We start from the raw sequence: 11926 nt of genomic DNA on the forward strand, positions 1-11926 counted from the left end.
TTGTCTTTTTGAAAATTAATCATTTATGTAAGTTATTAAAAGGTTGTTACTGTTGTAAAAAAAAAAAATAGGTGTTATTGAGCCGAGTATCAATGCAACGGCTGAATTTGTCCCTTTTTAATATTTGTATGATTAAAATATAAATTAATTTTTTTATTAATACAAAAAGAAAATTTCTTTTAGTTCATCGACAATATATTCTTGTTTTGATCTTGTTAGAAGGTTATATTTATAATAGGAGAAGTTATTATGATATAGTTTTGTTTTAGGCTTATAAAAAGATATAAGATTATATTTACCTTGAGGTTTTAATAAATTACATATAAATAGGCCGTTACAACTTTGAACTCTCTCAAATTCCTTTGTTATTAATTTTTTGCCTATAGTAAAAAAATGATTTTAAGTACAAAAAGTTAATAATGTTATTATATTATAATATTATATTTATACAAGAAAATGATAAAATTATCATGTCATAGAATTTGATTAACAAGTTTGTCCAACGATAGCCCAAACTACTTGGTCCAGAACAAAGTGCATAAGAGGATTCAAGATGATATGATAGTTGCTCATGACTTAATCAGAAACTTGAGTTCAGTATTTTACTCTTATACATATATATATAGGTTAGAGAGTCATAATTAATTTATACATGTCATTTTTTTTTTATAGTAAATATAGTGAATAATTAAATATATATATATATATATATATAGAGTGAATAATAATAATAATAATATCAGCGTAAATAATGCTTCACTAATGGCCACGTGCTGGTTTTGGCTTGTTAAAAAAAGCGGGCCAAGTCAAACAGCTAGGTTAAAAAATTAGTTAAAATTTAAAATTAATTTTTGTCTAATTTTAATGTAAGACACATAATATAAGTTCTATCATATGTAATCAGGGCCTCAAAATTCTCAAATCAAGTTTCTCTGCAGAAAAAGGTTACTACAATGGGAAACCATGTTTGAAAGAAATCATTACATGATTGATGGCACTATTGATTGACACGTAAACAAGTGTGTTTAAGCATTATGACAAGTTTTATTTCATTTTTGTTTCTTGCATGTCAATTATGACAAGTTTTATTTCGCTTTTCTTGCTTGCATGTCAATTGGTAATTGACCGGACCAACGATCTGGGGACTACGGAATAATTTATCCATCTTTGAGGCTTTGAGCCTTCTGATTGGTTGTCAATGTTGACCCTGCTGTTACTTTTTATCCACGTTTGAGGCTGTGAGCCTTTTGATTGGTTGTCAATGTTGAGCCTGCTGTTACTTTGTCCCATTTGTGAAGGTAATGCTTGAAATCTTTGAAGAGTGTTTTATGACCATTTTGTGGGTGATGAACTTGGAAGGCTATATATCTGATAAGAAGCTTATGGATGCATGAACAAATACAGTAGGAGCTTGTGGAAATTGGTTTCCCATATTTACAGTAGGAGCTGCTTCATCAAATTCAAGGCTATTAAGAGTTTAAATGATTGATTGGAACAGAAATGAACCGGAGGGATGTTACAAAAACATCAAACGACAAGTACCGAACATACAATGGGACTGGACGAACCGTATCCAGTGTACTAAGTATGGGATTGCACAAGTTCGCAACTTAAATCTCTTGCAACTATTTACAGGGAAAAAAAGGATGGACGCTTACAACTTTGAGCATGTGACAAGCACATTCTATGAAAGAAATACTTCATAAGTCATAACAGTATTATTTCTGCAAACTTATGAATGTCAAGCTGAAACTCTTGGCATATCCATTTTGCAAATAAATTTTCATATCCTCCTCAAAACATTAATTCATCTCACTTACCATGCTTCTAATATCTAATGCTGTAAAGTTTTTGAAACAAGTATAACAAATAAAAATCGGATTTAGGAATTTTCTTCCTCGGAGAAATAAGGGAAACCAACAAAGTGTTACTCAGCCTTCAGCCATCTCCTTTTCCTTCGCCTTGCACATATCTTCTGCTGACTTAATGAACTTTTTAGTCAACTCATCAACCTGAGGAGACACAGAATCATCACATAAACTAAATCCTTTGAAAAGCATTTTATATATTGTTTGCTTTTTTTCTTCTTCTAAAAACGAAAAGAAATAGAAAAAATACATAAATAAATAAATAACATATATGACTATACATTTCCTCAGCAGTTAATAAGTTATTCACTATTAATATGTTTCCTAAGCAGTTACTCACTTCTTTCTCGAATCTTTTCACATCATCTTTTGAGAGACTTGAACTTGCTTTCTTTACCGTTTCCAATGCCTGTAGGAGATAAGTCTATTAGACAACAACAAAAATCACAGAAAATTCCATATACTATGCACTTCTGAACCATTGTGGTTTAATCCCAAACCCATGCTTTGTAGCAACTTTTGCTGTGTTGGACACGAGAACGCATGAGTCAGAAAACTGCTTATAACAGTTCATTTTGTTATGAACAGACCATGTTAGACGCTAGCACAGGAGAGATCTAGAAAAAACTATCACTTCATAGCTAATAAGTAATAACATCTAGTAGCACTAAGCGCTTAAATGAATACCCTATTACCCTTCTCCAAACTGACAAACAAATATTTTATTGAGCTCAAATGAACATGCTACTGAGCCAAACTTCGACAAAAACCAGATGTGCACCATATACGAAGTGCATTCACGATAACATTTGGCTACACATACTAAAAAGTGAGCGATTTAGGGTCTCCAAGGACACTTAATTATGACTCCTTGAATTATTGGACATGTTATATATTGTGGCTCACAAATTTCCTCCATAATCTGTGACACCCAAACAGCAAAATACCTTACACCTTTCATTATTCATGATTTTTTTATTCGTTTTAATCAGTTTTCCTCTCTGAGTGGAAAAATAGTTCAAAAAGAGAGAGGAAAAAGATATATCTATTTTGCAGCTATACCTTCTGGCGACCTCTTCTTATACTCTGTTTGACATCTTCAGATGATTTTGCCACCACCTTACTCATAGCCTATAGATAAGTGAAATGTCAGTAATAGCAGTAATAGCACATATACTAATAAACTAAATACAAAAAGGACTAGAAAGAAAGAAAAAAAAAGAAGTTATGATCTCACCTGTATGTGCTCCTTAGTCAATCTGCTCGTTTCAAGCATAAAAAATTACATCAGCCAAGTAATACAGAACTGACACCATAGTTTATGCATAAGTTAAACATTAATTTCATACGAGAAACAAAATTTATATTTAAACTTGCCAAATAATATAATGTCTTTTGTAAAAAAAGATGAATAAAACTAAATGTATATAAAACTAAATCACATTAACAACTAAAATTATGAAGTTGAACCATTAACACTTGAGCAAGCATGAAAGAGCAATATTCAATATAGATGAAGTGAGTGCTCACGGAGGAATGGCCACCATCAATCGCTGGCCGTCTGTTCTGGGATTTAAACCTAGTGGAGATGAAATAATAGCCTTCTCCAAATTTTTCAAGGCCTGCAAAAGATAGTCACTCTGTCAAGATTATGCCAAGGGGAAATTTTACTATAAGTCATTTGCAAGATGTAACATATATATTCACAAACTTGTTCAGAGCAAATGACAGGCTAAAGTAATGAAGGAACATGCGCCAATTTTCGTGACATTTAACTATCTTTCTTATTTAACACAAAATTGAAATAATTAAAAAATAAAAATCCATCTTACAGCCTAGATGTGCATATAATATATATGGCGAAACCGAATGTGAGCGAACAGTATTAAAACAAATACCACATTTTATGTATTCAGAATACATACTAGTGAGATAATATATATACATATATAAACAAGAAAAACAATACAAAAATTCATTTAATCAAGGTAAAGTTCATTACATCCGGATCATAAGGAGATACTGATAGGGTTGTTGAATCTATGACTGAAACAACAGCCAGATGGCTCAAGGGCATCTTTACGCCACCAGTTTCTACAATGATGTGATCGAGCATTCCTGTAAAAACATTTCAAAGATGACAATAAATTTCAGCATCAAGCGCAAAAGTACCCAACTACAACTCATACAGCAACATACCGGCTGATGCCCTTCCCGATCGAAGTTTGCTTAATTCTCGTGACAAAGCATCCATTGCCGCCTCCATATGTGAGACAGCAGTCGCCTTAGCAGTAGGCCCAATATTCACACTTTCCAATGTGCCCCCATCACCACCATCATCCTCTTGAGTGTTTTTCGCCGAAACAAAAAAGAAAATTTCAATAATTCAAGCGGGGTGTATCTTAAATCATTATAATACAAATAATAATAATAAGAGACACTTGGTCACTTAATCAATAAAGATCTTTAGTTTTGCTGATCTGCAAAGTAAATCCCTTTATGATATTATCACTGTGGCTTGTAGTCAAGTTAACAGTATATTTCAGAAAATGCATATAGATTTCGTTTCCCTATCTCAAGTATTTCTATGTCCATGTGTAGAAAATTCGAGACTTCAATGCGTAAACTGTAAACCTTCAATCAACAGAATATTATTTTGTAACTAATATGTGAAGTGATCTAATATGCCTATGGCTTACAGACTTACAGTCCATCAACAAACAGAAAATTCCAGGGAATACATATTTGTAATATGTGTCTATATGTATATGTATATACATATATATGAATATATATATATGAGGTGAGAGTGATTACTCGACTTCCTTCCTTTGGCGAAGCCTCTGCGACTTTCTCGGAGGAAATTGATCACTGGCAAATTGGGGATGCTTTGAGTTGAAATCGAAGAGTTGCGGAGATTGGGAGAGGAGGCCAAGTATGAGAGATCGCGGGAGTAGAGAGATGAGCGAAGGAGGAGAGTGACTTTGCGAGAAGAGGACAATGCACGTCGCAGTAAGAACGCCATTTCTGATGCTCAAGGTTTGGTATATTCGTCTCAGTACGCATATATATATTGTTAGGGTTTTACAAAACCCTGCGGTTTGGTGTGTCTCCGCCATTCCCATTCTCCACATTTCAATTCCATCGCTTGCTGGAATGACTGAAATAACCCCGAAAATTTAATAAACTGAGTCAGGTAAAACGCAGGGCATAATTGTCAATTAACATTTTCCATTTTCCATTTTCCATTTTCCATTTTCCTTCGGCTTGTCCATAATCTGATGAAAAGAGAAGTTACGTTAGGGTTTGCTGGTCGATCATCGTCTTCATGAACTCTCCCACACCGAATCATATTTCAACTGATCACTGCGATTGAGGAAAGGAAAACCAGTGAGAGATGGCAACTGCAGCTCAGCCATTTAGTGGCAATTTGAAGGTAAAAACTCTTCCTGTTCCCCCTCTTCACATTGTTTTGCTTGTATTATGTTGTTTACTCGGTGATTCTGTTTGGTTGATGAGAAACAATAGGGAATCGATTGGAAATCTGAGTTTCACACTTCCTGTTAATTTGTTTGCTAGAAAATGGAAATATAAAATAAAGTTTATTTCACTATAAACCCAGTGCTGTTCGACTTCTTTTAGTAAGCTTTCTCAGCTACCAAACAAGAAATTAATTTTTTTTTTCGTCATTTTGAGCTCATAGATTAAATTTAATAGAATTCTTGTCTTGTTGATTCAGTTTGTCTGCAAGCACGCACACCAGTTGTTGGTGAAGTGTATTGATGGCTTGTCTTGCTATATATTGTGAACCAACAGAGGATTTGATGTGGTCTTTCTATTTCCAACTTTTCGTTATAGTTGATAAAGGCTGCAACTGGGTTTCAGTTACGTGTTATTTCAAGTTTGAGAGCTGGTCTTAAGAAATCAAATATGGTGTTTAAATATCTATAGTTCTACACTGGGGCAAAAGTGTTTGTGTTTTTGTTTTTTAGTGTGTGTAGTGAGTACATTCAAGCAAGACTTACTTTTGGTTTTGATTGATCGGGAACTTGAGACCCGAAAACAGATCAGTCATTCTTTGGTTAATTATAGTTGGATTAGTGGGTGTCTTGTGTTTTTCTTTTTAATATATATTTTTTCTCCCAATGACATAGCATGGTTGTGCCTAGAATTCATGCTACTAGGGATCTGATGGTATGACATGACTGAAGTTAATATAAAAAAGCAAACTTTGTATATGTTTTATACACAAAGGTTTAGGTGTCTTAAGATGTTCCGGTGGTTTGATCAAGTTTATTTTTGTTCCCTTCATTATAGTGTGTAATTTTTTGAAGGTAGTCATTTTGCTGAAATTGAGGATTCATTTGTATTGGAAATCCCTTCATTATAGTTTAACTAATTTCAATGCATCCTGTTTAGTTCTTGGAATGAGTGGCAGCATACAGAATAAAATTCTCGCTTTTCTTCTCTATTTTTTTATTCTTGCCAAAGAATGCAAAAGAACCTAAATGTTTCTTGAATTATTTTTTACTTATTTATTTTGTTGTGAAAAACTGGTTTTGGTTCCTATTGGCTTCAATTTTGGTTCCTATCTATTGACAAGCCACAATTCCTTTTAAGTTTTGTTGTATATAATACGGCCACCATGGGGAGCAGTACTTCTATCGAAAATTTCCATCTCTGCATGTGAATCAAGTTCTATATGATGTTCTTGTTGTCATGAATGAATAGTACTTGCCCACAAAATCAATAAAAAATTAAAGAATAAATTGTATTTAACCCCTCAAAACCATTTTGAAGTTTTTTTGCCTCCCTGTCACTTGTTTATTGACTTTGCATAGTTTTTCTTTCTCTTTTCTTTTTTTCTTTTTAAATCTTTGTGTGTGTGTGAATGGGATGTCCTCTTCAACTTCCATGCAGAAAGCACTTGCTGGCCTGAGACGTATCAATTTGGAAGGTCTGCGGTGGAGAGTGTTTGATGCAAAAGGCCAGGTTGGAACATGACATTCATTCTCTTTATTTTTCATTATATTTTAATTATTTATCACTTAGTTACTGATAGATTTGGTACTCATTGGCCTAAAATATTTTGGCAAATCAGCTGTCTTGGATAGATGTTCAATAAGACAAAAGGATTATTGTTGTAGACCGTATTCAATAACATAATGATAGTCTTTCTGTTAAATTTTGAAAATATATTTTGCAAGGGGATGCACTTAATTATTTGTGACACTGGCTTGAAGAGGGCAGTATGTGTTATGAAGCTGCCTCAGCTTGGTGGAAGCACGGATGTTTTCTGCCACCATTTTGCTTACTTGAAATCATAAATTCTCAGTTCTAACAGTTAAGTACTTTCTGCATAGGTCCTTGGGAGGTTAGCATCGCAAATTTCTACTGTGATTCAAGGCAAGGATAAGCCAACATATGCACCTAATCGCGATGACGGAGATATGTGCATCGTGCTCAATGCAAAGGATATATGTGTCACAGGGAGAAAACTCACTGATAAGTTTTATCGCTGGCATACTGGGTAAGTTTTCTTGGATATCACTTGTAGTTTTACCAATGGAGTGTTAGTAACGACCTGAAAGTTAAATGTTTTTTATTTTGGTTTCCTTATATTGCTCCAGTTCATAAACGATATGCCATCAGAATTCGGTATACAGTGAAATATCAATCACTTGGTCATTTTTATTTTACTTTTTAACAAATAACTTGGTCATTTATGAATTATAATTTGACTTTCTTTTAGTTTTATCATTGGCATACTGAGTAAGGATTGTTGTTTTGTCTATCACTCGTAGTTATTAGTGGAGTGTCAGTAAATGATCTAAAAGGCTAAAAGTTAAATGTTTTTATTTTGGTTTCCTTATATTGATCCAGTTCATAAACGAAATGCCATCATATTTCAGGATACAATGAAATATCAATAACTTGGTCTTTTTTTTTTTTTTTTTTTTTTAACAAATAACTTGGTCATTTGATGAATTCTAATGACTCTCTTTTTAGGGGAGTCGAGGAGGAAAATAATTAGTCTCAATTCAAGTGCAATGTAAAAACAAATAATTCCTTTCAAATGCTAATAGTTCAAAAGCTTATGATTATGATTTTAACTATGTCATTTATGTTTTAAATATTTTTCTTGATTTTGAACAATTTTTTAATTTTAGGTATGTGGGCAACCTCAAAGAAAGGAGTTTGAAGGACCAGTTAGCCAAAGATCCTACAGAAGTTATTCGCAAAGCTGTCCTGCGCATGCTTCCAAGAAACAAATTGCGTGATGTGAGTGCTATCATGGCCTTTTCTTCCCTGTTACAAGACCTTCCATTTAAAAATTTTGAATTTGTATTATTCTCAATATAATTTGCTTTTGTTTTGTTGATCGCATGATCTCTTGAATCCGTGTTAGATGCGTAACATTTTACCTCATTTTATTTTTTATATTTATGCAGCCCCTGAAATAATTGTGAAAGGCTTTGTTGAGAGGGAGTATGTTATTATACTGGAATCAATCAACTTGCAAAAACGAAACCTTTTTCCCCTTGCTCTATACAGTAACAAATGAAAAGAGAGAGAAAAGGAAGTAAAACATGGAAATATATTTTTAAGTTTTTTTATTTATTATTATTTAATGTGACAGTTTGTTGAGTATAATTAGCGCCAAAGAAGATAATTTTTTTTTACTTTTGTTCCTTTGCTATTCATTTTTCTTATATTGTCATGTATATTTTGGATGCTTTTCATTGTTTGAGGGCATCCAGTGTGAGCCTTCTGTAAAAACAGCATCACCACTATAAGAGGAGTTAATCTCGTGCATTTTCCATCTCATTTTCAGAAGCTACTTTCGTGTAGATTTGTACACGAAAATTACACTCATTAGCCAGATCTTGATGTGGTAAGTGTTGGACATCGAGGCTACTGGTTAGTACTCTTAAATGTATCATTGGTAAGTGACTATGCACAAGATATGATTTGTCGAGAATTGATGGAGAGGGGACTACTCTACCTATCTTTGAAAAACTTATGATGAATCTTTCGTTATTGTTCACGAATCCTAGAAACGATCTTGGGTTTTTCACATTAGCAGGTGCTCACCATAGGAACAGGTAACTTACGATGAATCTTCGTAATAGCTCATGAGCAAGCAGACCTAATTTAGTGTTTCTTTCATGAATTGGCAATGGTTGTTTATCAACTCTTTTAGTATAAATGTTTAATTTATAAATCATAGATGGTGGGCGTAAGCCATTTGTTGAGTAAAATATTTGATTTTTAATCAGATGATTTATCTCTGTGGGATTGTCGTGTTTATTTACCTTACATCTTCGCTTATTTGGTATGCAGGATAGAGATCGGAAGTTGAGGATATTTGCTGACAGCGAACATCCCTTTGGTGACAGGCCCATTGAACCCTATATAATGCCTCCTCGACAAGTAAGAGAAATGCGCCCTCGTGCAAAACGAGCCATGATTCGAGCTGAGAAGAAGGCGGCTGAGCAACAACAGCAGGCTTCTTCTAATACTAGAAAAGGCAAAAGGAAGCGTGAGGTTGAAGCAGAAGTCAGCTCATGAAGAATTAAGGGAGGTGCATGCTTTAAATAACCAAAGCTTGCTTATTTTATCCTGTTGCTCAAAAAGGTGAAATTTCATGGCATTCTTAGTTGCGGCCGGGTCCTTGGAACTACTTTCCTTTATGAAAATTTTTATTTAGATTTGTCTTTTGGCAAGTGTAGTAGGGAAGGGCCAATTGGTCTTAACTCTCCTTTTTGAAGCAGTCAAGTGAGGTAGAATAAAGATGTTTTAGCCAAGACTCTTTGTTTAATATCATGCATTTGAAGTTCAACCAATATGGCTATGCCATGGATCTAGACTGCTGGGTTTTTTTTTTTTTTTTGGGTCCATTGCTAAAACTATTTGGATTGATGAACTTATTGTTACTGATTTAGCCATCCTTGTGGAGATGTGTAATAAATCGTATCTGGATTCGTAAGTCACCGATTATTGCTATATTATTGCTGTAAGAACAAAACTTACCTTATGTTTGGGAGCACTGAATCAGCGTCTTGACATTGGAATTGGAGGAACTAAACATTGCTTTAACACTAATGTGTTACTACAGTGATACTGTATTGTGGTATATTAATCACTACATAGAAGACTTCATTTACAAGATCTATTTTCTTTCCATTTTCTATATAATCAGGTTGATTATATTGAACTTGTGGCCAAAAAAAACACAATTCTTATAGCCGATTCCAAGTCTTTGAGACAATGTTTAATTGAATTGATTTTTTGTTTTTGCCCTCTCAATGCCTAAATGCCAGAGCCGTGAAACCATTAGCAAGTTGATTCGAGCCACCGGGGTTTGTTTTTCCCTCTCAATGCCTAAAGAGTATACAAGGGCACATTTTTCCATAGTTCGTGTTATTGATAGTGAGTTTGAACAAAAGGGAAAATGAAACGAAAGAAAATAAAATAAATGGTAATATAGTGTTAATTCTGTCATTTTTTATAAGCACGGGAAAAAAATAAGTGAAAACAATTTATCATGTGAATAGTGAAAAATAAGAAAGTTTTCTAGGACTCTCAACCGTTGGATGACGAGGCCTACGAGGGAGTGCAAGTGGATCCAACTGTTAATAGTATCTTCCCCCCCTTTTCCTGATCAAAAGGGCAGTGAAATAGAACATTGTCACAATGTTCCTTCATTTTTCATCAATTTTATTTTTTCTTTCATAATTTTAAACAAAATGATTGAGGCATGTGGCCTAGTGGTATATCATTTTCTTTCTCTTAAAAGATACAAGGTTTCAGTTTCCCCAAGGAGTTAATTGTCTAGAGAACAAAAAAAAAAAGAAGAAAAAAAATAGAAAGTGAAATAACCTTTATCTCCATTTCACTTTATCTGAAATGTATTTGAAATGCTGAATTTGATGGGATTTGAAATTTATAATGAAATTTCTAGTGTTTGGAATCAAGAAAATTTAAAATAGAATTAGATTTCAAGGGATTTGAAATCACTATATATATCTCCCTCAAATCCCATGAAAAAGGTGGAATTTGATGAGATTTGCAAATCAGATTAATTGTAGATTTGTGATTTTACCAAATTGCCCTTCTCTTTAGTTAAGCATAAGTTATAATTCAAATTAATAAGGATAAAATAGTAAAAAAATACTTCCAAACGCAAAAACGAAATTTTATTTCAAATCCAATCCATTCCATTTCCTCAAATTGAATTATTGAATGATAATAGTTTGGAAAAAATAAAAAATAAAAGACAGGCCTAAAGAATTATGGGCCTTCGAAAAACAAGCCTATTCAGACCAACAAATTCAGCCCAGGACCAAGTCGAAGTTGGATCGATCTAATCAGAATTTCATTTCCCTGCATATCATATAAATATTAAATAGGGTAAAGTGCAAATAACCCCCCTGTACTATTGACAAATTGCAACTAACCCCCCTAAACTAAAAAAAACCCCCTAAACTATGAATTTGTTGCATTTCAGTCCATTCCGGTGACCGACTTAACCGGAAAAATAAAAAGTCTGAATTGCCCTTATGATTATATATATATATATAAAGAAATAAAATAATAAATAAACATATATATATATATATATATATATATTTCTGGTTTTAAACTGAATTTATATATATGTGTTTATATATATATATAACATTGGAGATTGAAGAGAGAGAGAAGCATCAGGCTGGAGATTGAATCATGAAGAAAATGAAGGAAAAAGATGGTGGCGGCGGCGGCGATTATGGTGACGGAAGAGGAGGTAAGTCGGCGATTATGGTGACGATGCGGAGTCGACGCGTCAAAACCCAAATCATCCTCGTCGCCGCTGGGATCTCGCTGCCGTCATCTCCTGCGCCTGCCCCGCCACCGTCTCTTGCGGTGACAGCTGGAACGAGCTCGGATGGTGGAGAGGACCGGCGAGCAAGGTGGGCTGAACGGCAATGGGCTGGTTCGGCCATGGTTAACTCGCGGCGATGGGCTGGTTGCGGCTTAGCTGCACAGCGGCCGAGCTTCGCCTCATCCACCAA

The 11926-nt window shown here is 34.1% G+C and overlaps 2 protein-coding genes across 2 annotated transcripts; one reads left to right on the plus strand and one right to left on the minus strand.

Moving 5' to 3' along the window:
- Positions 1 to 1682: 1682 nt before the first annotated feature.
- On the minus strand, positions 1683 to 4988 carry LOC132315673 (uncharacterized). Its single transcript, XM_059814017.1, has 8 exons — positions 4686 to 4988; positions 4068 to 4211; positions 3871 to 3986; positions 3399 to 3490; positions 3106 to 3127; positions 2931 to 2999; positions 2209 to 2277; positions 1683 to 2012 (listed from the first exon to the last, which is right to left on the minus strand). The coding sequence occupies exons 1-8, from the start codon at positions 4891 to 4893 to the stop codon at positions 1932 to 1934; spliced, it is 801 nt and encodes a 266-aa protein (XP_059670000.1). The 5' UTR covers positions 4894 to 4988; the 3' UTR covers positions 1683 to 1931.
- A 140-nt stretch (positions 4989 to 5128) lies between these two features.
- On the plus strand, positions 5129 to 9862 carry LOC132315674 (uncharacterized). Its single transcript, XM_059814018.1, has 5 exons — positions 5129 to 5304; positions 6789 to 6860; positions 7232 to 7398; positions 8039 to 8150; positions 9213 to 9862. The coding sequence occupies exons 1-5, from the start codon at positions 5266 to 5268 to the stop codon at positions 9438 to 9440; spliced, it is 618 nt and encodes a 205-aa protein (XP_059670001.1). The 5' UTR covers positions 5129 to 5265; the 3' UTR covers positions 9441 to 9862.
- The last annotated feature ends 2064 nt before the right edge of the window (positions 9863 to 11926 follow it).

Source organism: Cornus florida, unplaced genomic scaffold (assembly GCF_030987335.1).
Source record: "Cornus florida cultivar Cherokee Brave unplaced genomic scaffold, ASM3098733v1 CherokeeBrave_3.0.0_Hap2_Chr07, whole genome shotgun sequence".
Lineage (NCBI taxonomy): Eukaryota > Viridiplantae > Streptophyta > Magnoliopsida > Cornales > Cornaceae > Cornus > Cornus florida.

Bases quoted from the DNA above. Each gene is read 5' to 3' on its own strand.
- LOC132315674 (XM_059814018.1), top strand. From the start codon at position 5,266: ATGGCAACTGCAGCTCAGCCATTTAGTGGCAATTTGAAG. The intron at 5,305-6,788 runs GTAAAAACTCTT...ACTTCCATGCAG, and splicing joins CATTTAGTGGCAATTTGAAG to AAAGCACTTGCTGGCCTGAG. The intron at 6,861-7,231 runs GTTGGAACATGA...CTTTCTGCATAG, and splicing joins TGTTTGATGCAAAAGGCCAG to GTCCTTGGGAGGTTAGCATC.
- LOC132315673 (XM_059814017.1), bottom strand. From the start codon at position 4,893: ATGGCGTTCTTACTGCGACGTGCATTGTCCTCTTCTCGCAAAGTCACT. The intron at 3,491-3,870 runs GTAATGAACTTT...TATCTTTTGCAG, and splicing joins TATCTCCTTATGATCCGGAT to GCCTTGAAAAATTTGGAGAA. The intron at 2,278-2,930 runs GTATAGCTGCAA...TATCTCCTACAG, and splicing joins TAAGAAGAGGTCGCCAGAAG to GCATTGGAAACGGTAAAGAA.